The 27484-nt window shown below is 38.8% G+C and overlaps 1 protein-coding gene across 4 annotated transcripts in view; it reads right to left on the bottom strand.

The window, feature by feature from the left end:
- The window catches only part of MYPN (myopalladin), a 113533-nt gene that overhangs the window by 27205 nt on the left and 58844 nt on the right, over window positions 1-27484 (bottom strand). For all 4 annotated transcript variants that reach the window (XM_086679845.1, XM_086679846.1, XM_086679844.1 and 1 more), the window contains 6 exons: window positions 23282-23423; window positions 21125-21148; window positions 18226-18342; window positions 17369-17741; window positions 9292-9882; window positions 8777-8915 (listed from right to left, as the gene is read on the bottom strand). In XM_086679845.1, the coding sequence (XP_086535971.1) occupies window positions 8777-8915; window positions 9292-9882; window positions 17369-17741; window positions 18226-18342; window positions 21125-21148; window positions 23282-23423 (1386 nt within the window). The remainder of the gene's footprint in view (window positions 1-8776; window positions 8916-9291; window positions 9883-17368; window positions 17742-18225; window positions 18343-21124; window positions 21149-23281; window positions 23424-27484) is intronic.

The following is a 27484-nucleotide window of genomic DNA, read 5'->3' as shown; positions in this document are numbered from 1 at the left end:
AGGAAATGGTGCCACTATTAATCTATTTAGTTAAGCAGTTAAGCAGTGTTTCTCACACTGTCTTTGGTGAAAGTCAGGTTTTTAAAAATTTCCGGTGTGTAGTTTTATAAAGTAAAATAAAAATGAATTACTAGCAAAATGAAATTTAAGACGTGTACAAAATTATTATATTCAATAGATATAAAATTTCTCTTCCAAATTGCTATAAAAATTTCCTTTAAATTAAAATTTTTTTTTTAACGTTTATTTACTTTTGAGAGAGACAGAGACAGAGCTTGAGCGGGGGGAGGGGCAGAGAGAGAGGGAGACGCAGAATCCAAAGCAGGCTCTGGCTCTGAGCTGTCAGCACAGAGCCCGACGAGGGGCTCGAACCCACGGACCATAAGATCATGATCTGAGTGGAAGTCGGACGCCCAACCGACTGAGCCACCCAGGCACCCCTAAAAATTTTTTAAAAGTTTATTTATTTTGAGAAAGAGAGCATGAGTGGGTGAGGGACAGAGAGAGAGAGAGAGAGAGAGAATCCCAAGTAGGTTCTGCACTGACAGTGTCAGCGCTGACTCCTTCCCAATGCAGGGCTCAAGCTCACGAACTATGAGATCATGACTTGAGCCCAAATCAAGAGTTGGGTGCTCAACAGAGCCACCCAGGCGCCCACTATAAAAATTTCTTGATGGTTATACTCAGTTCCTGTTCTTATGTTAAGGTGGAGAAGTGATAGCTTGCAGACTGTCACGGGTCCTCAGACTACATTTTGAGTGTACCAAGTTAAACCCTAAATCTAGGACTTGTCCTGAATTCCTGTCACTCCCTCTCTCTGCCTTATTCGATGAAGCTTAAATGTCACTTCCCTAAAGCAGCCTTCCCAGTCCACTTCATCTAAATTAACTCCCCATTCTAATTCTCTACACAGTACTGGTTGCTATCTAGTATATTTCTTGTTTGTTTGTTGATTGAGTGATTAAATATCTCTAAGGATTAGAATGTTAGCCCCACAAGAGCAGAGATCTTGTTTATCTTGCTTCTCACTGTATCAGCAGCACCTGGAATAGTGGTCTGCCTCATGGCACGTGCTCAATGAGTATATGAAGAATGAGTGAATACGTGAATGACATGGGAGGGGGGCAATCGCTTGTTCCATTTATGCATCTTTGAGGAATCCAGAGCCAGGGCTTGTGTTGAAAGTGAGACCTTTTGTTAAGCTTATGACTCTAATTAACCATAATTTTGTAATTTAGGTGAGCTCCTTGGAGATGGCAGTAGGATGCTCCTGAAATAGAATATGGAAGCACATGGCTGATGTACATCTGTCCTTAATGTTAGAGTAATTAAGTTCAGGACCCATAAGGTGTAGTCTCAAGCTATTAAATCACATTACTCATGTTCTTTTATTATTGTCTTATACATATTATCACCTGAATTTGTGTAGAATTGGAACTTAGGAAAAACACAGAATCAAATGTTTCTTGGTTTCAATTTCTTGAAACAAATTTTAAATCCTCTCTCAGCCACATCTCACCCTGAGTAAGCAAAACAAATCCACAGCTCTTTCAAGATAGAGAAAATGATTAATCTCCAGTTAAGCTTATTAATTTTCAATCAGGTAGTTCAAACCAGTTAAAGTAAAAAATTGTTCACTTCTATTTACTTGAACCCTAGTTTAAAAAGTATTAAGAAACCTGGTTTAACAGTATTAGACTATTTTCTACATTATAGGAGCTTTTAGAAAGTTAGTAATTAAAGCTTCCAACTATCTATTAGGTTGAACTATATGAAACTGACATTTTTGTAGGTCAACATGTAGAATTTTATATGATTCAACCTAATACTTCACAATGACTATATTTTCCATAAATATATTAAGTGATCCCCCAAATTTGAAATATTTCTTAGTCTTGCCAATTTAAAAATCACATGAAGAATACGTATTTCTTCTTTGTTGAATTGCATTTATGCTTCCAAATATATGTTATTTTCCTTTTTAGTAAATCTGCTTATTTTCTAGGATATTTAGGACTAAAACCAATGACTCATTTTATTCGATTACTATATGAGGTAAAGTGAGGTGTTAAATGGAAGCTTTTTATTATTTTATTTATTTTTTTAAAAAATGTTTTATTTACTTATTTTGAAAAAGAGAGAGAGTGAGTGTGAATGTGTGCATGAATGGGGAGGGGTAGAAAGAGATGGAGAGAGAATCCCAAGTTGGCTCTGCACTGTCAATGCAGAGCCTGACGCTGGGCTTGATCTCAAGAACCGAGAGATCATGAACAGAGCCAAAATCGAGTCAGACACTTAACTGACTGACCCATCCAGGTGTCCTGAGCTTTATTATTTTAAAAATTACATTTAAACAGATCTCAAACCTCATACACACACAGATGCTAGGGTTCAGAAAACCCTAGAGTTTTTGTGAAGGTGGCAAGACTTCATGTTCTTTTATTAAAGAAGGTCTTAACCTTCTAAGGCTTCTCATCTTATTTCACTTAAGTCCCCAAATTCCCAGTCCATTCCATATCACCTCTAGCCATTTTTTCTTTCTTTCTTTTTTTCTTTCCCTATGCCCAGCATGGAGTCCAACACAGGGTGTGAACTCACCACCCTGAGATCAAGACCTGAGCTACGATCAAGAGTCGGACACTTAACCAACTGAGCCACCCAGGTGCCCCTAGCCATTGTTTTAATGAAGTCCTTGCTCTAAGCTAAAGAACCTTCTCTGAAGCCTCTACTGCCTGAGCTGTAAGGGCTGGTAACTTCCTGGCTAAATATATTGTCAGAGTTATTTACTATGGGGAGAGATGAATTCTTGAAATTCTATTTTGAAAGTATGAAGTAATTTTCCCAAAGAAGTGTTATTGTACATGGTGGTAAGTTATGATTATACCTAACATTCAGGAACACAATGGATGGTATATATGAGGCCTAAGTGTCTGACTGAGAATATAATTACCACATTGTCTCTATGTATTCCAAACTTGATTTTACCAAGTTGGGGCCTGATTTTGTGGAATTTATAAGTGTTTGAATGGATTTGATCCAAGGAACTACAGAGGCAATAGGACTAAAATATGAATATTTTGTTTTACCATAAATGTATTTACATTGGTTATATATTTATTATTTTGTCAACACTGCTAATTGGGAGGTCATGAAAACAACACTCAATGAATTATTTAAAAAATACTACTCATAACTAGGTACTGAGGATACTGTCGCAACCAGATCTTAACTGGAAGTTTTTATTGAGGCACTAAGATGGGCTAGATGTCAGAAAACAAGTGGATTGGCAGACAAACTATTCTCCAGAAATTTCACAGCAGGTGCTTACAGACAGGTTAGATGACTGAAACTCTTCACCACTATGGAGATACAAAGGAGTGAGGAGGGAGAAGATCCAGGGAGAGGTCTTTGGAGAGGGCTGTCTCTGCATCTCCTACCCCCACCTCCAGCCCAAGGGTTCCTGCCTTCATTTCAAGCTCAGCGAAGGAGGCTAAATGGACCTATTTGGAGAGCTTGCTTTGTTGTTGTTGTTGTTGTTGTTGTTGTTGTTGTTGTTTACAGTGGGTTAGTATCTGACTCCTGCCTAAAAGCGCCAGAGTGAGGAGTGAGGCAACTTTTTGTCTGTGGGCAAGCTGAAGGCTGAGTAACCTTCACTCCTGCATTGTGTCAAGGCGGAGGACCTGTGATGGTTCCCGTCACGCACGCGTGGGCCACATACAAGACAAAGCCACTGTGGGGTCAACTTTTGTCTCTCCATGGCTGGGTAAAGGAGTCAGGGACAGCAGTTGGTAAAGTGGGGGAAGAGAGAGCAAAAAAGAGAAGAAGTTGGCCACACTTCCCTTCCTGTCTTTGGATTCACCGTTTGTAATAGTCCCTGGGTGTGGGGTATGGATGGGGGTGTTTGTGCGTGGGTTCTAATTTTTGAATAAGGATTGGAGTGGTAACTGTAGGCTGGGAATATTGTACTACTAGATCAAGATTGTATTTTGCAACAAAGTAACCATAGAAGCTTATAGGAACTAAATGTAGTCAAAACTGCTTTTGAGATTGCCTTATATTTGAGATTGCCAGGAGCAGGAGAAGAAATAGTCCGTCCCATTGAATAAATGTAAAGGGATACTGGGAGAAAAAAAATTCTTTTTAGACATATTTGCTTAATGTACCAGGTATAAAATGTATAAATTAACAATGAGCAACAAACTAAGAATACTGTAGGTCAAGGGTTTCCATGAAAGATTTCATAAAATATTTGGGAAATCAGAAACAGGAATAAGGAAACCATGCAGCTGTGTGGCAGGGGTAAGTGGCTTGTTGCTAAAGCACCGAATCTTTACATCTGAGATGGTATCAAAGAATACCACCCCCAAAGCAGAAATTGACGTCTTTTTGTAGTGCTTTGCAACCAAGAATTGGTATCCCAACTACCCCTATCACACATAAATCAAGGTTGTCATTCCACGTTATGACTGACGGGACTCAGATTTTGTAAAGAAATTTGTAAACAGGGGCGCCTGAGTGGCTCAGTCGGTTGAGCGTCCGACTTCAGCTCAGGTCATGATCTCACAGCTTGTGAATTTGAGCCCCGCGTCAGGCTCTGTGCTGACAGCTCAGAGCCTGGAGACTGCTTCCCATTCTGTGTCTCCCTCTTTCTCTGACCCTCCCCTGCTCATGCTCTATCTCTCTCTCTCTCTCTCTCAAAAATAAATAAACATTAAAAAAAAAAAAAGAAATTTTCAAACAAAAGCAATATGTTTCAGTTACATTTAGGTACTTCCTGCACTGTCTGCACAATGACTGTACTGCTGGTAGATGCACGCTTTGAATTTCCAGGGCTGAATTTATGTTGCCTTCTCCATTTTCCCTTGAGTTTTCTCTTTGTGAGTAAAAGCAGCAGTTTCTGCATTAGCTGCTTGTAAGTTATGTCTGTGCTCAAAGGAGAGAATATTTTTTTGTGTGAAGCTAACATTCAGTTAACACCAGAGTTTAATTTCAGTGTGTTTTCATCTTTTTTACTAAAGTTTTTAATGTTTATTTTTGAGGGAGGGAGAGAGAGAGAGAGAGACAGAGAATGAGCAGTGGAGGGGCAGAGAGAGAGGGAGACATAGAATCTGAAGCAGGCTCCAAGCTCCGAGCTGTCAGCACAGAGCCCGACGAGGGGCTTGAACCCGCAAACTGTGAGATCATGACCTGTGCTGAAGTCAGATGCCCAACCGACTGAACCACCCAGGCACCACTGTTTTCATCTTTTTAATCCATTGATTGACATGGATTATTATCATAGGGTAGTATCCACAATTAGGCATAATCAGAATCTACATAGTCAAGTGAGTTACTTTCCATGGATAGGCAACAAATCCAAAATTTTCTATACGGTCAAAAGTTTCATTATCTTATCTGAAACTAATGTAAATCCCATAACTATGTCTGTGCCAGACATAACAGGGATGCAGCAATGATTAAGACATCTATGAACCCTAGCTCCCAGGGAGACTGTGACTGGTGCATCCTGGATGGGTCCTTGGCAGATGACCACGGACACTTCACTAGCCCAGGGTCCTATTATGCTCAAGGTAAGCAACCTGAGGTCAATGGCTGTGTGGAATTCTTATTAGAAAAGGAATGGATAGCAAGAGTCACAAAATAGGGATTTTCATAAAGAATTCATAGAAAGAGATGAAAGAGATATGGTTTAAATAGAAGAAATGACTAAGCAGCTTAGAGAAGAAGGAGATTCAATGAACAAAAAGCATAGCAAGAATTAGGAACTTATTTTTTCTTTTGTCATACATTGCAGGATCTGGCAACCACAGACAGTTTTAAAGAGAAAGTAGCAGAAAAAAGAGATGGGAAGGTTTCCACAGAATGAGGTCAAGGAGGAAAGTTGAAATAAGACATTGAGAGAGAGAGAGAGAGAGTGTGTGTGTGTTTGTGTGCGTGTGTGTGCGCGCGTGTGTGTGCGTACTTGTGCACGAGTGTGTGTTTAGAAATTAACAATCACCAAATATTTACTGGGTGCATAAAATCATGTTAAGTCATGTGTGAATTAAGGTCATGAAACTTTCATTATTACATTTTGTGATCCTGGGTTCCTTTGACCTCTCAGATTCACCTTGCTAACCTAAACCGTTTAAGTTTTATTGATGTCCACTGAAGATCCACTGGTGGTGAATGACACTCTTCAAAGTAAGGAATGATGCAGCCTAAAATCTAGAACTTGGGCACCTTTCTTGGCTTACCCTCAAGTCAAAGAAAATTCACTGTCAGTTTAGAAAGCTAAACATTTTAATAAATATGAACATCGGAAAGGATGACACCTTTGTATCATGCAATGTTCTAGGAATCAACCAGCAAATGTTAATTGCTATTTACAAATGTTTTATATAAAATGAGTAAGAAGGTAAATACTGAAATATTACAAAGAGAAATGCAAGGTCATGGATATGTCAAAGAAAACCCATTTTCTAAAACATTAATTTAGAAGTTCGTGTTCTGGGGAAGAAATTGTAGTCAGTACTCATTGTTTAGGACTTAAGATGTATTTTCATGCTCAGCCTAATGTGATAATTCTAGACCACACAAATACTTGCTATTCTTCATTTGCTAGGAATAAAGTAGGGCCTGAGAGTCCAGATTTCTGGACCTAAAAGTTTTCAAAGCAAAATAAAACAAACGCATATGCTTCAGAAGAAATCATTTGCTTCCCCCCTCATATATGTAGGCTAATATGGGAAGGAGAAAAACTGATCATTTTGATTATAGGTCCCCAGACTGTGGATATAGATGGCTATCAATATGCAAGTGTTTCTTTATGATTGGTTTCCACCTTCCTAAGCATATTTTCTTAACCCTAGCCAGCAGGCCACGGTACATTGCAGACAATATTCACATCTTCACCATCATTTCCCAAGGCAACAATGACAGTATTATAAAGTGGTCGTCATTTTATTCCCCAAAACTTGCTGTGAATCAAAATCTACCAACCTAATGCAAGCTTTCCATCTTAGAACCTTAGTTTCCTGAATTGCATTTATGCAGCTTGGTTTTCTTATCCATGGCATAGAACTCAGTCTAGGACCAATTCTGTAACTAAACCACCAAAGCAATTCTCAGAGTAATGATTCTCAGAAGAACACTGATGCATGTCACAGATATTCAGTAGTAAGATGCTTTTTGAAACCGTTTCTGATATTAGCCCTGAGGTTATTTCATGATGGAAGTTTAATAATGAGTTCTGTTGGGTTTATGACACTCAACTCGTAGAAGTTTGTATTTACACGTTACTTACATTTCAGGTAATTAGGAGAAAAACCTACTTTGCCATGAGTTGGGTGGTGGATTAGCATGGATCTACCTACAGAGTAACTAAAAAAGTAAAATCAAACAGGTTGTGTGCTGGCCTGTTATCATTTTTACAGGGTTCTAATTGCTCCCTGAGTTGTAAAAGACATAGGCTGAACACAGCTCTGATTTCAGTGACACTTCGAAGGATTAACAACCCAAATGTGATGACAGTATTATAGGAAAGCAAATCTGTGTCAGACAGAGCAACATTTATGAGACTTAAAGGTAATTGTCATAAAACTGAAAAAGGTTGCAGAGTTTCAGGGAAAATGTGACGTGTCCTGGAGACTAGGGCTCTAGTTATAGTTCTGCCACTGACAATTTGACAACTGTGCCTCCGTTTCTCCATCTAGAAGATGGAAGAGAAGAATAGTTGCCTCCCAGAAACATATGTAGTTCGGCGGAATAATATGCGAGAAGCATACTCAATTATAACAAACTTAAATATTCTTCTTCAATTCAATAGTTTAAAGTCAATTTTAAAAGGATTTTAAGCAGTACATTTGCAAGAGAATCTACTTAGTAAAAATTGCCCAACATATAGCACAATTGTAAAATGCTATATATCCACGGCTCCACTAGAGGTAAAAGACAGAAACACTAAAGAAAACAGCATATGGTCGGGGAAATCTGGAGCCTTGTTTCCAGGGATCACTTATGCCACAAATTCCACAATATTTGGCATATAGTTTTGACTGAAATCTTATGTTATATTTCAAAATAGATTTGATTAGTTCCCACCTTGGGAAATAAACCAAGAATTAGGTTATTAAAATATAAACCTACATTTAAAAATTAACCATGATATAAAATGTAAAAATAAATGGCTCAGGTAACAAAATAGTCTATTGTTCTTTTATCTGATGCTCACCTATGGCTTTCCTTTTGCTCCTTCAGTGTGAGCACTTACTAGTAAGCAAGGAGTTGTACGGGTTGAACTACAGGATATTGACTAATGTCTATTTCACATGATTCAACCTAATGTGAAGAATGAAGGGAACGGGTGAGCAGACCTCTAGCACATTAGACTGTAGGAGTCCGATAAAGGACACCATGAAGTTCCAGAGCTCTTTTAAGTCTAGATCATCTTATATATTGAAATATTTCAAAGATGTGATGGTATTTGCCAATACTGAGCTAAGGATTGCTGGCATGGCCAACAGACTATCTAGTCTCTCTCCTTCTTTGACATATTCCATTCTACATAAACACATATAAACAGTTAAATTGAGTTAACTACTGGGGTAATCAAGAACTATAGATCTATGTGGATGACTTTCCTATATGACCATTGGTTAACCGATGCTCTACCTTCTAAGACTGCAGGGTCAGCCTCACTGAGGTCTGGTGACCTGACCATCCAAGGACTGAATTAAGTGAAATTATATTTCTTATGATGAAATTCCAATAAACCATTTGAGCTCGACAATCTTACCTGCTGGTGTGATCTGACATCATTGAAATTCATTTTTTTCCCCAAGTCCAGAATCACTGCGTTCTTAGTTTCACGAATGTAATCATCATTCAGTGGTTGGGGAGACTTTGTATTTTTCTTCATTAGTCCCTGCGATGGCCTGTAAAATAAATTCACACCAGACATACCCATGAAAAACCCTGGCCTGTGTCCAAAAGCCTAGAAATCAGAGTGGCTGAAATGGCAATCAGACACTACGAGTCATCAGGCACTTATGGAGGGCATCTTGTGTACAAAAGTTGAGCACTGCACAGAGAATCTGTGTTTGTAGAGGTGTTTTCAATACTTAAATTGTTAAAAATTATTCAAAGTAATCATGCCCTTTGTTCTAAGGTGTTCAATATCCATTTAGTGTCTAAGAGATAGGACTATCTGGGAATCCACTAAATGAGAGTCCTGTCCCAGACCAAGCTATTGTATGCATAAATCCTTTCTTTAGTGACATCGTTTACATCAGAAAGCTTAATGACACTTACACGGATGGTGCACTTCTAGGCAGCCCCATGGCATTGGTGGGTGGGATGGCAGGGAGAGAAGGCAGAACGGAGCTGAGGAAAGCCACTGGGTTCTGAATCCGGCTGGTGGGAGAGACGGGAGCTGGGGAAACACAGCGGGGCTGAAACTGGTTTCCACTGGAGATGGCAAATGTGAGTGGCGGCTGTGCTGGCTCTATTGGAGCTGGAGGGGGTGGCTCGTTTTGGATGGAAACTCCTCCTAGAGGTTTGGTTTGCACGGAGGGGTGAGAAACTAAGAGGCTTTCTTTGCTCACTGTCCTCTGAATGGTTTGAGGAGTGCTGCTCAGGGTGAACACTGGAGAGCTGGAAGGGGACACAGTTGCTGCGGTGGTATTTGTAGAGGGGAAGAAATGCTTTGGCCGGGCCAAGCTGAAAGTCTGTGATGAAGGGGGCTTCACCTGCTTGCTGGACATTGTCACCGCCGGGGAAGCAGTGGAGTTCAAAACACTCATGTTGAAAGGAAACTCCTTAGGAGATGAAGGAGACGGGTTTTGCAACTGCTGTTGTTCCAGTAAGACTTGGTTGTGAAGCTGTTGTAGCTGGCTGGAATCACTGCACACAAGAATAGGGAAAGAGAAGGGAAATCTGTCACCATTGGCTTCACCCATCAGAAAATGCATAGACAGGCTGTTTACAACTTTATGCTGATTCAGAACCAGAGTTGCCAGAAATAAGCTAATCAGTTCCTTGCGAGTTGTTTCTCCTTTCTAAATCTGTTTTATTCTAAGAAGGGAAAGAACCACCACAATGCACAACTCCAAAAGGCTTCATTCACATTGTAATCTCTGTGTTGTGACCCTGCAACATAGCAGCCCAATTTTAGAATGCTTACAAATCAGAAAGAAGAAATAGAAACAATGGTCCTCTGTTAGGAGTGCCTAAACTTCTGATAGGAGCAGGCTGTATCTCAGCTTTGGGACAGAAGGCAGTGAGCTACACACTGATGTAAGTAACTGAATGTGTTGTATTCTTCATTTTGCCTCATTTTAAAACAAACCTTAATAAAGCCACAGGATGTGTCTTGGTGTTTCTCATCCTCTCTTGACAACAAAGCATCATAGATAAGGTGACCATATGACCCGATACATCCTGGGCAGCCTTGGTTTATGCCTGTTTTCCTGGCATAATCATTAATAGTGCTCTTTTACTCTCAAAAATAGCATGGTTTTAACAGTAGATTATATGGCCACCCTAAAAATAAACATTGCCTTAGCCTTGTCTTGTTCCTAAGAGGACAAAGAAGATCAAGCCGGGAGTACTTTCTTCTTTTATAGGAAGCTGAGCCACAGAAACATTATATGATTTGACTTAGGTCTCACAGTCTATTTAGTCTATCTTAACAAAATGGTTAATTATTTTTTAAGAAAAAAACGGAAAATGAAAATCTCTAAAAATTATATATGCATAGAGCCATCAGGACTGCTAAACTGCTGGTTAGAAGAATTGACTCTTGAGCGAGTAACCATAGGAAGATCCACAAAGGAGACTTTGGTGTCCCAAGTCCACCATGATTTTATGTTCTTCGGATTTTATGTTCTATGTTCTGGAACATAGAAGGTGATCTGCTGAACATGAGATCTATTAAAAATGAAAGGTTCTGTATTTTCCTACCGTGAGGAAAGTCAATACCAACAGCAATAAAGTTGAACCAGGAGGTTCTCCAAACCTTGTTTTTTTTTAATTATTGGAGTTTAAGACCTTTTTCCTTCTTTTCATTAACATTTCTGATACACGATATATGGAAAAGTAACTTCACAAAACAGAGTCCCATCTGCTGTTAGATGCTACATACTGTGCAATCCTTTGTTCATCTATGAAAATTCTTGTTTTGAGTTAAACTAAGAATGCAGAAACATTAGCCACTTGGCACAGTAACTTCCCTCTCTCCTTTTTAGAAGTGAGTATATAAGCTGAGAGAATAAAGCAATATAATTAAAAATTAATTAAACCTTTCCGTTTCATCATAGATGATTCAGGCAATCAAGAGAAGCAGAAATATCTTTGTTAGATTATCCTTAGAAAATATAAAATATATACAATTAATATTGTTTCTGTTAGTGTTAATTTTCCCAATGGCATGAAAATACAAAAATCTTTACATTTTTAATAGATATCATATTTGTCAGGTCACATTCTGTGATTGCTATAGTCTGAAGATAATGCTATATGGTTTTCAGGACATCTCTGCATAGAGTAGTCTAAGTAGATTTTAGCCTTATGATATTGCAGAAATATTTTATTGTGGTTACAGAAATAGAAAAAGTAGTATCTGACAAGTAAGTAATCTCAGAAAGATGATGATGATAAAAAGGGGCAGGAAGGCATTTGGTGTTGATTGATTCTTATTTTCTTTTTGTTCCCATTGAATAAAAACTAAGAACCAGATTTTCACTTTATTTACTAAAAAAATTTTTTTTAACATTTATTTATTGTTGAGAGATGGAGCATGATCAGGAGAGGGGCAGATCCAAAGCGGGCTTGGGGCTCTGAGCTGTCAGTGCAGAGCCCAAGGTGGGTCTCGAACCCACGAGCTATGAGATCATGACCTGAGCCGAAGTCAGATGCTTAACCAACTTGGCCACCCAGGTTCCCCCAGCTTTTCACTTTAAATAAGACTTCCAATGGCATGTTAGCCTTTATCATTCAATTCAGTATATTGGGTTATAGAGGGCCACAAACCTTAAACATAATGATATGTGAGATACACTGTCAAATTGTTTTGATTATCTATGTTTTGGGAAGAATTCATTTGAGAATAATGTCTCTTTTTGTTTGAATGGGGTTTCTTTTTCTCATTTTATTTAAGGTCTTGTTTCAGAAGGGATTTAAAACAGCTATTTGGATTAGCTTATTCATTACATCAGGTGTCAATTCCATTATTCAATGAATGTTTATTGAATTTTCTGTGTTTACTTTGCTAGGCACTTTAGGAGATATAAATATGCCCAAGATAGTATGAGCTATTCAGGGCTCAAAAATCTTACTCTACATACATATAACGTAAATAACCACTGGTTATTTACAGATAACATGTGGAACTTATCTACTGCTTTAATAATGAAGGTACAAAGTTCAATGAAAGAATAAAGGAAGGGAAAATTAATTACAATGGCTACTAGTTCTAAAATCCTGAGTAACATCTCTAATTCAGAGTAACAACCTGTCGTAATTGCTATATGCTCAGCTGCTCTTTTGTTGTTGCTAATGAGGATTTCTGAAGTCAGGTTTATACCCAAGCTTTCTTTTATTAGCTTTCAAGCTGACATCAAGCTTTCTTGTACCCAAGCAGATCTATCAGCTCTCTTGGGTTACCTGTAAATATCTTCTCTTTGCCACAAAATAATTTAAACACAATGTTCAAGAATATGGTTTCTGCAGACAGACAGACTTAGGTCCTAATCCTGGCTCTGCCACTCATTATCTGTGTGGCTTTGGGGAGTTTCTACATTTTTTCTGACCCCGATTCCCTCATAAATAAAACAGGAATAAATAATATCTCAACATTGTTGTGAGAATTGATAAAGCACCTAAAACATAGAAGTAACCAATAAATGATGGCTATTCTTTAGTTTCTGAACTATATGTATCAATTTCAAGATTTGTAAGAATGAAGATTAGAGTTTCAGATTTGTAAGAATGCTTCGTGTTGTGGTTTCTGGGATACAAAAGAATTTCTTAGGGGTTTTGAACTGCTGAGATAAAAAGGCTTAATGACTAAACAACAACAACAACAAAAAACTTGGGATACTGTATCAAGTACTTTTGAAAGCAATTTTGGCAACAAAAATTTCAGGCAGTGTGTGCTGGACGGAGCTGGCTCTCGATTATTCTGGAGAGCAGATTGTGCACATCTCATTCCAATTCCCAGTTCAATGACCTTGCTTTAGCAGCCTGAAATAGAACATGGTGGGAGAGAATTGGCAAACGCTAGAAATCAGGGCTTTCCCGTCTTCATCTGTTGTTAAAACATTTGCCAGCACATCACTGATTAGGATAACTAATTCTGAGTAAATATGTCTCTGCAATTGGCTTTTAGCTGTGTTTTTACCAGTGGCAACCAAGCTGGGAGAATCACCAAGAGAATCACCAAGAGACAAACAAACCTCAATGATTTAGACACCATTGCTCAGAGGGTCAATCGGCCGGGGAAAAGATCCAGGCCTAGTTATTATTATCTTTTTATTTATTTATTTAAAAAAATTTTTTTTCCAACGTTTATTTATTTTTGGGACAGAGAGAGACAGAGCATGAACGGGGGAGGGGCAGAGAGAGAGGGAGACACAGAATCGGAAACAGGCTCCAGGCTCCGAGCCATCAGGCCAGAGCCCGACGCGGGGCTCGAACTCGCGGACCGCGAGATCGTGACCTGGCTGAAGTCGGACGCTTAACCGACTGCGCCACCCAGGCGCCCCATCTTTTTAAATGTAGGTCAGTTGTTCTTATCTTAAACTTTAGTGAGCCTCAGAAGCCTCTGGAGGGCTTGTTGAAACACAGATTCTGCCCTCCTTGCCCCCACACCCAGCTTCTGATTCAAGGCTGGAGAGGGACCTGAGAGTCCGCATTTCTATCAAGCTCCCAGGTGATGCCAGTGCTGTGAATAGCAAGGCTCTAGGTGGTTCTTACATGAAACCGGGGCTGAGAACCACTGCTTTAAAAAAACAGTTGTCTTCCAAACATAGGCTTTTCCAGTACATTCTGATATTTGTCTGACATTTTACTCACTTTAAATGTTAATTATTGTTGTTTCCTGAGTGTGGTGGGATGTGTGTATGGGGTGGGGTGGAATGATAAAAGGTTGTAACTCAGACTTTCCAACTTTGGGTCAGTAGTTTCCAAACTGGCTGAACATTAAAATAGTCTGTGGAGGTATTCTGATTTAGTCGGGATGGAAGGCATAAATATTTTTTAAAAGCTCCACATTTATGGGGCGCCTGGGTGGCTCAGTCGGTTGGGCGTCCGACTTCAGCTCAGGTCGTGATCTCGCGGTCCGTGAGCTCGAGCCCCGCGTCGGGCTCTGAGCTGATGGCTCAGAGCCTGGAGCCTGCTTCCAATTCTGTGTCTCCCTCTCTCTCTGCCCCTCCCCCGTTCATGCTCTGTCTCTCTCTGTCTCAAAAATAAATAAACGTTAAAAAAAAATTTAAAGAAAAAAAGCTCCACACTTTATCTAGAGTGTAGCCAGTATGAAGAATCACTGCTCTAGAGAGCTTGAATTCAAGTCGAAAATTTCAAAGTCTGAGTTATTTAGGCTTTGAAGATACAGTGTTTAAAAATGACAGTTTCTCTTTATTTTCCAGTTTTAATATCTGTAGGAATTATGTCTATTTCCTGTATGATGGCAAATTGAAGGAACAAACAGAAAATTGTATCCTCAAGATTATTCAGAGTCGATACATTTTATTGCAAAACCTAAAAGATTAAAACCAAAGAAGTCAAAACCAGTAAGAAAATATTGTAGACACATAGATATAGAGAGGACTTGTGTGTGTGTGCATGTGCACATGAACATATATATTCATACCTCTATGAATATAAGCCTCACACACAATTAAGAGAAAAGGAAGGCAAAAAAGATTAAAGAATCATATAGCACTCAGGACTTGATTTATAGAGGGTGTTACTATATAACTTAGTAGAAAAAATTATTATATTTATTGAAAGTCTCATGTATCAGATACTGCTGACTGACTACTTAATTCTTCCCTTTGCAAAAGAGCTTGATTTTATTCAAAGAGGCAATATATGCAGCCAAGGACTACACTTCCTAGTCTCTTTTTCAGCTAGTACACCATGTAACTGAGTTCTGGCCAATGAAATGCAAGCACAAGATTTTGGGTAAGACCTAAGAAGGTTCCTTGAAAGAAGTTTGACATCAGGACTTCACCCATTTGCCCTTCTTGCAGCTTGAAATCAGATGTGATGACTACACTATCAGCCACCCTGGACCATGAAGGGATCTGGAGAAGAAGCCAGTGCTGAAGGTGGCAGAGCAGAAGACAGGAGACTGGGTTATCAATGACTATGGAACCACTGTAACAGCCCTAGACTGTTCATCTAATTCCTTTATTTAAGAGAAAAACCCTCGGGGTGCCTGGGTGGCTCAGTCAGTTGAGCGTCTGACTTCAGCTCAGGTCATGATCTCGCGGTCTGTGAGTTGGAGCCCCATGTCAGGCTCTGTGCTGACAGCTCGGAGCCTGGAGCCTGCTTCAGATTCTGTGTCTCCCTCTCTCTCTGCCCCCTCCCCCCCTCATGCTCTGTCTCTGTCTCTCTTTCTGTCAAAAATAAATAAAACATTTTAAAAAATTAAAAAAAAAATTTAAGAGGAAAAACCCTCATGTATGTAACCCACCATTTGTTTGGGGTTTCTGCAACATGAACCTACACCTAGTCCTAACTGACATACCTAATAGCCCCTGAACAGTCTCCGGGTAAGAGGAGATCCTACAAAAAAGGCAATCCCCAAGGAAATTGTTTTGGGTTACCTGTTCCCAAAACTCCCTTTTCTGAAAAATTCCCCCACTCCCCACCCTGCTGCCCTTCACAGTTCTGATTCCATCCATTTGACTCTTTTCTCCAAACATAAATCCTTTGCACCTGATTAGGCTGGATCAGCTGGTATTTGGAATTGAACTGCTATGAACAATTTAATTAGCAGTAGAACTTGACATAAATTGTAGAATGGGACATGCCATGATGGGCCAGGTATGAATTGATGAGTCTCCAAAGAGAGGATTGGAGAGGATATGCAAAGAAGCAAGGAGGTGCTCAAGACAGAGAGTGAGTGGTGGACAGAGGCTTGGGTTATCCTTCTCCAGGCAGGGATTCTCCAGGCTGCCTTTTGTTTCCCATTCTTGCCTATTTCTCTACAATAACCCATTCCCTCTTTTTGTTTCAGTGAATTCCTATTTCCTGTGACCAGTAGAACTTTCAGGGGACAGAAACATTTTTGGATGTGATTTTCCAAGAGGCATGCTTCATAACATTTAATTTCATGCTCAGAATTTTGCCTCATGTGGTAGTGAGAAGAATATAAAACTAAACATGACCTGCTTCCAATGAACATCTTGTGTTTTGCACAGAGAAACTCATGAGGGGAGCACTGTTCGTATAAGTTTTAATGTTGACGTTTAAAGGATTATGTAATTATAAATATAATTTTTATAATTTTGACGTGTGGATCAAAAAGAACATAGGAGCAGTATCATGTTCTGTGTTTGCTTTATAATGGATAAGCATTAAACATTGCAGCATGGCTCCACTGGAGGCTCTCTCGGGGGTTAGGGCAACAGCGTATCAGTCCCCAATGGGAGTCTGAAGATCATGACTCCTCCATTCTTTCATCCCCATTATATTTATACAAAACCTACTGTGGTCACTACAGCATATCCAGCCATATGGATTGTTCTTTAGCAAAGAACAAGTACTAAATATGTTTTCCATAGTGACTACAAACGCTTTAGTTGAAGCAGAAATGGGAAAGGTAAGAATAAAATTACAGACCATAAGGGATATTAGATGCAAGAAAGGGTTTATAAAAAGAGTGTAGAAGTGCTTCAGCTGGAGCCCTCTAACATTAGACAAACATCTTTATCAGCTAGTTTAGGGGTAACATTAGGTGTAACATTTCTCAAAGGTAGAATATTTGACAGTAAGGATGGTAGTGATAGTACACTAACATTGATGTAAGGATTTATGGTTTGCAAAGCATTTAAAGTGTATTTTCTCAGGGTGTCTGGGTGGCTCAGTCTGTTAAGCTGTCTTCAGCTCAGGTCATGATCTCACGGCTGGTGGGTTAGAGCCCCGTTGGTCTCTGTGCTGACAGCCCAGAGCCTGGAGCCTGCTTCAGATTCTGTGTCTCCCTCTCTCTCTCTGCCCCTCCCCTGCTTGTGTTCTGTTTTTCTCGCTCTCAGAAATAAACATTAAAAAAAAATAAAGTGTATTTACTCATTTCATAATTCCCTTTTTCAGCACCATTATTTTTAAGGGTACATTCAGAGAAGCTCACAGGCACCCTGGGTCATCCATTCTACTTCTTACTTACAGTTTGGGTTTGGCCAGAACTGGAGGGGGTTCTTTGACAGGTGAAGAAGGCTCAGGGATTTTTGCTGCCTGTCCATTGAATCTCTCTGGGAAAGAATCAGGCCTTGTCTGGTTGGTGGTCACCACGCCACCCTCAGAAGATGCTTCACTTCCTTTGTCATCTTCAGGCAGGTTGAAGTGCACACGGAGCCCAATCCTCGAGCTGGACCGGGGCTCATTATGGTTTACTAGAACCCCTTCAAGTTTGGGTTTAGGGGGTTGTTCCACAGAAGGAGGCTCTGGGTTGGGTGGGGATGGCTGTTGCTCAATAACAGCCAGGTTGGTGGTGGAGTTGGCTGGGTGAAGAGACCCATTATTTCTGAGGTCTTCATTTCCTGAAAGGACAACAACAGGACCTGAGCTGTTAGCCTCACTCAATAAGACTGAGATAAGATTATAACTGTGAGCTGGGGGCATGTGTCCAAACCAGATGAGTATGCTAATGGGAGAATGCTTGTCAAAAACAATGACCATAATCTGGGGCATTAAAAAATGGTGCAGATACAGGAAAAAACTAAACTAAAAATCTAAGTACCATTTTGGAAAGAATATTCAAAGTTTATATAAGACCAAGGAGATGTTTTCTTAGGGAACAGAATAGATAACAGTAGGATAATGGATGGTGGTGGTGGTCATAAGTACAATAAGAAATTGAAAAAATTGGAATTGTTTACGAACATTTTCCTTGATAATTCAAATTTCTTTTAGGAGAACCAAGCTAGCTTCATAAGAAAACCAGTAAAGAAGGATAATGCAAACATTCCCTACTCATATTCAAAGTCATGGTCTAAATTGTTCTGGCATTTCAAGGGCCCTTACCTCTTACGTCGAGTTGTGCGATGCTTGACACTGTGCCATATTTGTTGCTCGCGGTACAGGTGAAGCACCCAGAGTCTTCTGCAAACACCTCAGCAATGACCAAAGTACAAATCTCCTCTAAATGCCAGTAAAGCAGAATGGTTACTCACTCAATTATAGAAATGGAATTACAAAATTTACTGATATCAAGTGATCATTCTACAGAAGTCAATGTAAGAAGTAGATTCTATTAATTGTTTGAAAATAATTAGTCCAATTACTTGATTGAATTGACTGATGAGCAGGCTAAAGTGAACCAAAGGATGTAGAATAAAAAACTTCACATAGACTATTGGCAAGAGGATTTTATGATAATACGATATCTTAATATGTTGTCAATTCTCAGGTTATTTTCTATTTTTTGTCATCAGTCCAGATGACAAAAATAGAACTGAGAAACAATAAACTTAAAAATTACAAGAACAAGTTAGGAGTTAAAGCAGAAGGAGATTTGTGTGAAGTAAAACAATTAATAAAACATTTTTAAATCTAGGACTCTCATTATGTCTGTGGGGAATTTTGCACTGAGGTAATTTTAAATGAAGACCACAACTTTGGACAAGAAATATTTTGCTGAGCTAATAGTAATTAGCTGATGAAGTAGTTTGAAATTCTGGGTGAAAGAAGAGCAAAACGCATTTTTTCCCTTTGCAATGCTATGGCAATTCTTATGGATTACTTTAATAGACAGCATGGACCCCCTTTGAATAACTACAAAAGTGATTCCCACAATGAACCATGTGATTATAGCCTAAAATTATTATGGTTAGATAATCCTTGACAGCTAATGAAGAGAGGTGTAAGATGGTAGCATAAACCATCAATTACCACTTAGTAGACCTGACACTGAAAACAAAACTAACAAAAGCATGGTTGTATTAGGAGGGACAGGAGGTCACAGCAGACAGTGTTGAGTACCTGCTCCATAGCTCATCATCTTCCTCCTGACTAATAGAATTCTGGCTTTGTCCACCGTCTTTGAAGTGCTCATGTGCTTCAGGGCAACTTGGCCTCTGCCAGTCTCAGGTGGTGAATCATGATTGGTCATGCTAAGCCAGTCATATTAACTCTATCCTTGCTAAGTGATATCATGCACCACACAATTACAGTCAGTAAAACAGGAAGAAAATCTCTTGGTGAGTTTATAGGAAAGTTTTCCTGCTCTTTAAAGAGAACAAAAGAGAGCATTGTTCCCTATTTTTGCCTGTGCAGTGGGTCATCTGCATGCAATACCCAAAAACTGTGGCAGCTGTCTTGGGTAGATGAGTAAAACAAGGCTAAACCTGAAGCTAGTGGAATGGGAAATGGGCCATGATGGCCTTAGAGATGCTAAATCATCCAATCTCAAGACTGCCATTTCTCAGGGCACCTTGCTATGTGAGAAAATACATTTTTCTTAATGCTTAAGCCACTTTTAGTTAGGTCTTCTTCATCGCTGCTCAAGAATCCTAAATGATGGAGAGGCAAAGTTTAGTTTTGGTGTCTCTCTGTCCTTTTTCTGAGTCCTCGGCCTATGCTTTCTTCTCTCTGTTCCCCTTCCCAAACATTTATACTCTCAGCTTTCAGGGATCACTTTCAGAAAATGATCTGATAAATTTATTCACACTACACTGTATGTGCCTGATAAAACAAAGTATTTTGTGTCCAAAGGGTATTTGCATATATAAGATGGACAAGAGGTCTCTGGCTATGAAATTTAGACCATGGATCTGGGAGAGGCGGGACTTGTTTTGGGAAGGGACCCTTTTGGGGTGACTCTGAAATGATTTTGTGTATGAGATTGCCTAGTGGAAAAGTCTGCTCCACTCTGAATAAAAGTGTCAAAACCTGAAATATTTTCTTTTATCTATCTATCTATCTATCTATCTATCTATCTATCTGAGAGAGAGATTGGGGATGTGTGCAACGGGCAGAGAGAAAGGAAAAGAGAGAATCTTAAACAGGCTCCATGCCCAGCACAGAGTCCAGCTTGGGGCTCCATCTCATGAACCCTGAGATCATGACCTGAGCTGAAATCAAGAGTCAGACACTTAACCAACTGAGCCAACCAGGTGTCCTAAAAACGTGGCATATTTTCAAGGGGGAAAATACCACTTCAATACAAGCAATGCAACAGTAAGGCTGCTCTGATCTTTGCTATGTATCCCCAAGGACCTACTGTAGGGCTGTGCAACATGGATGTTCAATGTCTACTTCTGGAATACCTTTCATTCATTTTTCACAAGAGAGAACTATAATAATAAAATCCCAAACCATCATTCTTACCCAGGGGTACAAATACAATCTAATTTTCCAGGGTAATTACAGAGAAGACTTTCAGATATTTCTGCTGTGGTTTGTGAGTAACTTGTGTTTTCTAGAAGTAAAACTTCACCTACTGTCACTCCCATGTCATTTTGGTATCTTCCCAACCAAATCTAATAACATCATGAATAGGTTGCTTCTGCAAATTTCAAAATCTGGTGGGTGAGTTTTGAGCCACATAAGCTGTGAAGGTGGAATTGATCTAGCGTCATGGAAATTGCTCTGCCCAGTTTCGGGAGGTCACATGTAGGAGCCAAAGAGGGAAAATATTCCCAAGAAACATCCCTCAATAACCAAGAACTAACTGCATTCATATTCAGTATTGGATATAAACTTCAAATTTGCATATGCGCCCCTCCTTTCCTTCTCCTTCAGTAATAGCTAGAGTTGGTTGGAATCTTTTTTCTAAAACCTTATTTTTCATTTTTTTCTTGACACCGGTGTAACCAATGTTTTATTATTTATATAATATATATAAAATCACTGATTTATGAGTATATATTTATATGCATGTAAAACCACAGATCATACGCTAACAAATTAAAATGATCTTTACCTGGTTCTGCCATGGATCGCGGTTCTAAAAGAAAAGAAAAATGAAAAGATTCTAAGCATTTATTTTACTAAGAGTCTATATTTTCATCAGAAGCTTCCTATAGAAGTTCAGTCTCTTGTATATTCATGAGTGATCTGATAAGGTTAATTTGTAAATGTGAAAGTACAATGACCTAAGCACAAATGACCTCCACAGGGCCAGGGCAGCTGTCACAGCAGGGCCACAAGAGAGCTGCTAACAACATGATGTTGCTGTATTTTGGGACACACCTGGTTTTCACTTGGGACACATAAAGCCATAGGTGAGGAGAAGTTACTGAGTTAGGGTTTTAGGAATGACTTGCTTTTATTGGTACCCATTCAGCCTCATCTGAAACACAAGTTTCAAATTTGTGAAGACTGAAAGCTCATTCTTGGCTTTGAGTTCTCACATCCTAATGAAACATAGACTGTACCTCCTGCTCTAAGGTTTCTAATATTAAGAGCCTCAGGATAAATAACAAGAGGGCAGGGTCTTTGTCTTAGAATTCTTTGACATTCCTGAAAGTGCCAGCATGGTACTGAATACCATGGTGTTTAATTATAGGTATTCAGTAACAGTTGTTAAACTTAGTTATGACCTTCTACACTGATACAACTATTCAAGTTTTTTTTTCTCAGTTTAAATGGTATTCAGATTATATTATCGTTGTTGCTACTGCTGTTAAACCTGACAGCAGTTTGATTCATACATCAGTGATAGGCAGAAACAAATTAACAGAAAAGCAAATAAATTTCAGTGTATTTTGTGACCGAAATGGGTCAAGGTGAAAGCACTACATGATAAGAAAAAGAAGAACTAACCACTTGAATATATAAATAATTCTTACTATAAAAAAGAACAGAACTTCAATATGAAAATAAGCAAAGGATATAACAGGTTTAAAAATAAAGAAATATAAAGACCCAATAAACATGAGAAAAAGTTCCACTCCACATCTAATTAGTGAAGTATAGATTAAAACAATTGTTCCCATTTTGGGCCTATAAAATTAGTGAATATCAAAAAAATGTTTAATATCCATTGTTAGTGAAGGCATGAGACAAATGGCATTCCCATATAGTGCTGGTTGTATAGAATAAATACGGCTTGGACAACACATGTCCCAGTACATTTGGGATAGGCCTGTTTTATTCCTGGAATCTCTGTGTAACTAAGAGCAGTATCTTTCACTTTTTTTTTTAATTAAAGATCTTATTTTTAAGTTATTTCTACACCCAGTGTGGGGCTCGAACTCACAACCCTGAGATTAAGAGTTGCATGCTCCACTGACTAAGCCAGATGCCCCTCTTTCACTTTCAAGGTGTCCCAGACTGGACGATCTATTATGTGATTATCCTCAATTTAGTTCAACCTTTTGGCATGGCATTTTGGCAATATACATTGAAAGCCTAAAAGAGGTGAATTTATACTAGCAATTCTAGTTCTCTTTATTCTATAGATACTCACAAATATTTTCTGTTACATGCATTTAAGCAGTCTATAAAATTAAAATTTTTTGAACAATCTAAATGTTCAACAGGAGATTAAATAATATAAATTGATTGTACTGATTTATTTTATTTATTTTTGTACTGAGTTGTTTTTTTTTTTTTTAATTTTTTTTTTTTAACGTTTATTATTTTGGGGACAGAGAGAGACAGAGCATGAACGGGGGAGGGGCAGAGAGAGAGGGAGACACAGAATCGGAAACAGGCTCCAGGCTCTGAGCCATCAGCCCAGAGCCTGACGCGGGGCTCGAACTCACGGAGCGTGAGATTGTGACCTGGCTGAAGTCGGACGCTTAACCGACTGCACCACCCAGGCGCCCCAGTACTGAGTTGTTTTTAAAAGAAAGTATATTTATTAACATGAAAAGATGTTCATGAAATGTTGAGTAAAAAATCAATTTACCAAAAAGTATGATTTTTTTATTTTTAAAAAACATATGCATGGAGAAATTTGGGGGGAATATAAACAAAATATTAATTGGGTTTAGTTCAGAGGATTATGATTACAAGTAATTTTTCTTTTATTCTTTTACTTATATTTCAATTAATTGTTAAGAAGTTATAGAAATAAATGAACACAATAAATTCATTAAAATTATCTGAAAAATAATTTGAAGTATCAACTTACTTTTCTGTAAAATTCTAAAATCTGGAGAATCTTCTATTAAGGTCCCTTCTCTATACCACTCAACTTTAGGAGATGGAGCTCCTTTGACTCTGCATTCAAAGACAACCAGCTGACCTTCAGAGGCTGATAAATTTTGTAACATCTATAATGAAAAGAATATTGTTAAAACCAAAGAGTATACATTTTTGGAATCTAGTTCCAGTGCTGAATTTTAGAAAAAGATACTGTCGCCTTCACATTTGGTTTTTCTCCAAATCTTCTACATCTCCAGCAGCTCCAATTCTGTGGATATTCATTGAGTCTATTTTGGAAGATAGAATCAATCAACTGAGCCCATATGAAGCTTTGCCCTCATTATTCTCTTCCTTTTCCTCTCTGTTGTTGTACCAGACAACTTTATTAAATACTAAGTGAAACATTTTGAGGGTTTGCAAAAATGCTGATTTTTGGTAAAATACCTCTGTTCTTAAATGCCCAAATGGAGTTTGTTTTCCAGAAATAATGACAATTTAAGAAATCTGCAGGAATACTTATTAGGTGCAGTCAGCATGGTGGTAATGTATTTTTCACACAAAAATGTCACTGCTCATGAGGTGGGACATCTCTGTAGCTCAAGTAACTGACTCTATTTGCCTGGCTTTGCCTTGTTTACATACTGTAGTCCCGGAAATTGTCTTTCATTTTGTTATCTTGTTTTCCTTATGTGTTCTTTACAGTACAGTTTCAACGATCTATTGAGGGATATAAACAATGACAATCTCTTTAAAATCATAGTCACAAGTGGAGTCTTATGTCATAATAAAATATGTTGTAATTTTGTGAAGGCATTGTTAAATGCTTTTCCACACATCCATGAAAAAGGTTTACAAAACCACTTTGAATGATAACATATCAATATATTCTATAATAGACTCTCTGGGAGAATGGAACTCACATTTTCCATTCATAACCAGTCTTTCAGTTGTGATTTGTGAGCTTAAAGTCACACATTCATTTGTGTAGCTGGTACTTCATTTGATTATGAAATTCTTTGGCATGTGTGTGGCATATTTTTGTTTCTAATGTTAGCCCAAACATTATAAACATGGAAAGGTTATGATTAACTTCCTCCACAAGCTCTATTAGTAACAAATGCTGCAAGGCTTTCTATTATTACATTTTGGGGGTCTGTATTAAGGAAATACTGGCTCCTGCATCAGAGAAGGGGAAAGCTGGTGTTTTATTTATTTATTTTTGCTTTTGTCATTCACTATTATAAATATTCTGTGATTATTTGTATCTATCTTATGTAAAATTGATGATATTTTGTACTTGACGTGGTCCCATCATATTTGTGGCATTTGTCTAAGGAATCTAGGGGTGAGGATAACCACACAACTTTAGCTATATATAGTAGATGACTTTTACCTTAAAGGTGTGTAAGTTGATATTTTGAAAGCCAGGGGGCGCTGTAGATCAACATTAGTGTTTTGTTCTTTATTCAAGATGAGATTTGCACAGAGGGGTCTCTGAATTAATGAGGAACTACTTGATTAAAAAAAAAAACCCTCATTATTCTTTGTATACCCTCAACAATATCTTCTAGTGACAAGAAAGAAATATTCTTAATAAGCAGGGAACATCAAGGAGTCGGGTGCTCCTGGCAAGCTGGCGGATATGCTCTCGACCCTGACATCTGAGCAAATTCTGTGCTAACGTGGCAGCTTTGAGGCCTATTGAAAACTTTAATGGCAGTTGGATATCTCCATGGGATTCATATAAAATAGAGTTTCATTTCTTGAGACAAACAAATTAGAAAACCAAACCAAGAAAAAAAAGGTGGTGGTGGCAGAAGGGACTGAATAAATTAAATACGGCATCCCGTTTTTTTTTTTTTTAATTTTATTTATTTTTGAGACAGAGAGTGTGATCGGGGGAGGGGCAGAAAGAGAAGGAAACAGAAGATCCCAAGCGGGCTCTGCACTGACAATAGCGAACCCGATGCAGGGCTCAAATACACAAACTGTGAGATCATGACCTGAGCCCAAGTTGGAAGCTCAACGGACTGAGCCACCCGGGAGACCCAAAATATGGCATACTTTTTAAATGAAAGTAAGAAGAATGTTCTTGCATGGCTTGCAGTTCAGTTCAGATACATCAGGCAATTCTCAATCAGTAGAGATTACACCAAAGCCCTGCTTGCAAAAGGATAGCCTTGAGAAAATACGTTGCTCACAATTGAGGCCAACATTAATTGGCTGTAATTATTCACCTGACATTGAAGGTCAAGACTTGTGTTCTATTTAAGAGGCCAGCCAAGATACCCTATATACTACAGTGTATGTAATATGCCTGTTAAGTGTCTGTGATATGAGATGGAACCTCCTTCCAGCTGATACATCATCAATACTCAGTAAGAGAAGTGCCAAGGGTCATCTTACAAGTCACTTAGAAGAAGTTGTTGAAAGTCATAGTTTGAAGGATGATGATAGTTATTATTGATGAAAACTGTGCTTTTCTATAAAAGTATCATGAGAAGGAACTGATTCATATCAGGGTCCAAACCAGTTACACCATTTGAACATCGTGCAGATGGTGCCATGTTTAACACAGGAGTAAGTCTTAGGCTATTACTAATGGCAAAATGTCTACAGGCCTGATCATATTCATCTTGACTTCACCGAAGATAAATAAGACAAATGAGACATTCCCTAACTAGCAAAGATTAAGTTAGTCTTAACTAGGAATTATGGATTTGGACTAAAGTCACTAGAACTAAGGGTCTATAACCTCCTGAGGTAAATAGTATTCAAAGTGCAAATCTGTCTTGTGTGTCATCACCATACTGATCATCTTGGAAGACATTCTTTGTAGGGTGACTTGACAAATCAGAACCTCGAGAAGCATTTCTTCCACAGTCATTTGATACTGGATCCCCCTTCCCCCCCCCCCCATTCCTCCTAAAGATACTCGGAAGCCACAATGCAATGAAAACAATAATTGCTTATTTAGCGGACATAGAAATTATTCACTACAGAATAAATATTACCATGTGACTGCTTTGTACCTAGCACTGTACCAGGTGCTTTAAATGTGAGTCAAGAGGACATAGTTTCTGCTTAGTAGATTTATACCCACAAATATAATACAGGGACATCCTTAAGAAAGGACATCTCCCTTATTGGTGAAAAGATATCAGTGATAAGGTTCATACTGTCATTTTATTCCTTTTTTAATCCAGTTGATATTTGTGCACCTTGGGAGAGAGAAGTTGCAAGTGAATGTGTATAGTGCTTTAGGCTGGATTTGGATCAAAGGAGTTTTTATGGATAAAGATTTGACTGAGGACACTTTTACCCCTTGATTGGCACAGGTGCCCAGAGCAACAGTTGAGTCAGAAAAGTTCCTGGAATTGTTGGGCTGGGGAGGGGGGGTGGCCCATGTAATCTTCCGAAACCTGGATCCAGACACTGGCTCAGTTATTTCAGGGTTTTCCTGCTTCTGCTATTATATAATGAAGTGCTCTTCTTCAAATTCTCACTTCCCCTGCCCCCTTGCACTCTTCAAATTACTGCTGAAGCAGCTGGAGCCAGGGCTGCTGCAGCCTTGAAAGCCTGCCAGGGCAGCTGCTGTTGGAGTGTGAGCAACACAGCAGTAAGATTCTAATTTGATCATCTACCTCCCTTCGCACTCAAGAAGTGTGAGCGGTTCTCTCCCCCATATATAGAGTGGTTTTGATACTGTATAGAAGATGGAGGGTAGTCTAGCTCCATAAAATATTTTAAAATATAGATATCTCCTAGGAGTAGAGAAGTGAACTAGCATAGGGGACCCCAGTCTCCTCTACCACTGTTTTGCTGGGCAACCCTCCTTTTCATTTTAACCTTCTTTAAAAAGAAACTAATACCAGTACTTCCCTATCACAAAAGGAGGCACAAAGAGTTAAATAAAACTCCGCTCTCTAATTTTTGTTTTTTAGTGGCTTCTTGCCATTACTGGCAAAGAAATGCTTTGTTGGGTGGTATAGAAAATGAATCCTAGGGGCTGGAAAGCCAGAAGTCACTAAAGAAGTAAATAGAGCAGGAATAACCCAAACAAATATATGCATATGATCGGTTATCATGATGCATGCCATGTGATTACCATCATCAGTGGCTCTGACTCAGAAATTTTCTGACACTGGCAATGACTATGACCTCAATTCTGCCCTCACTGGTGGAAACT

Source organism: Puma concolor, chromosome D2, assembly GCF_028749965.1.
Source record: "Puma concolor isolate L17-30 chromosome D2, mPumCon1.1.hap2, whole genome shotgun sequence".
NCBI lineage: Eukaryota > Metazoa > Chordata > Mammalia > Carnivora > Felidae > Puma > Puma concolor.
Note: the sequence above shows the minus strand (reverse complement) of the source record. Positions and strands in the feature narration are given on the sequence as shown.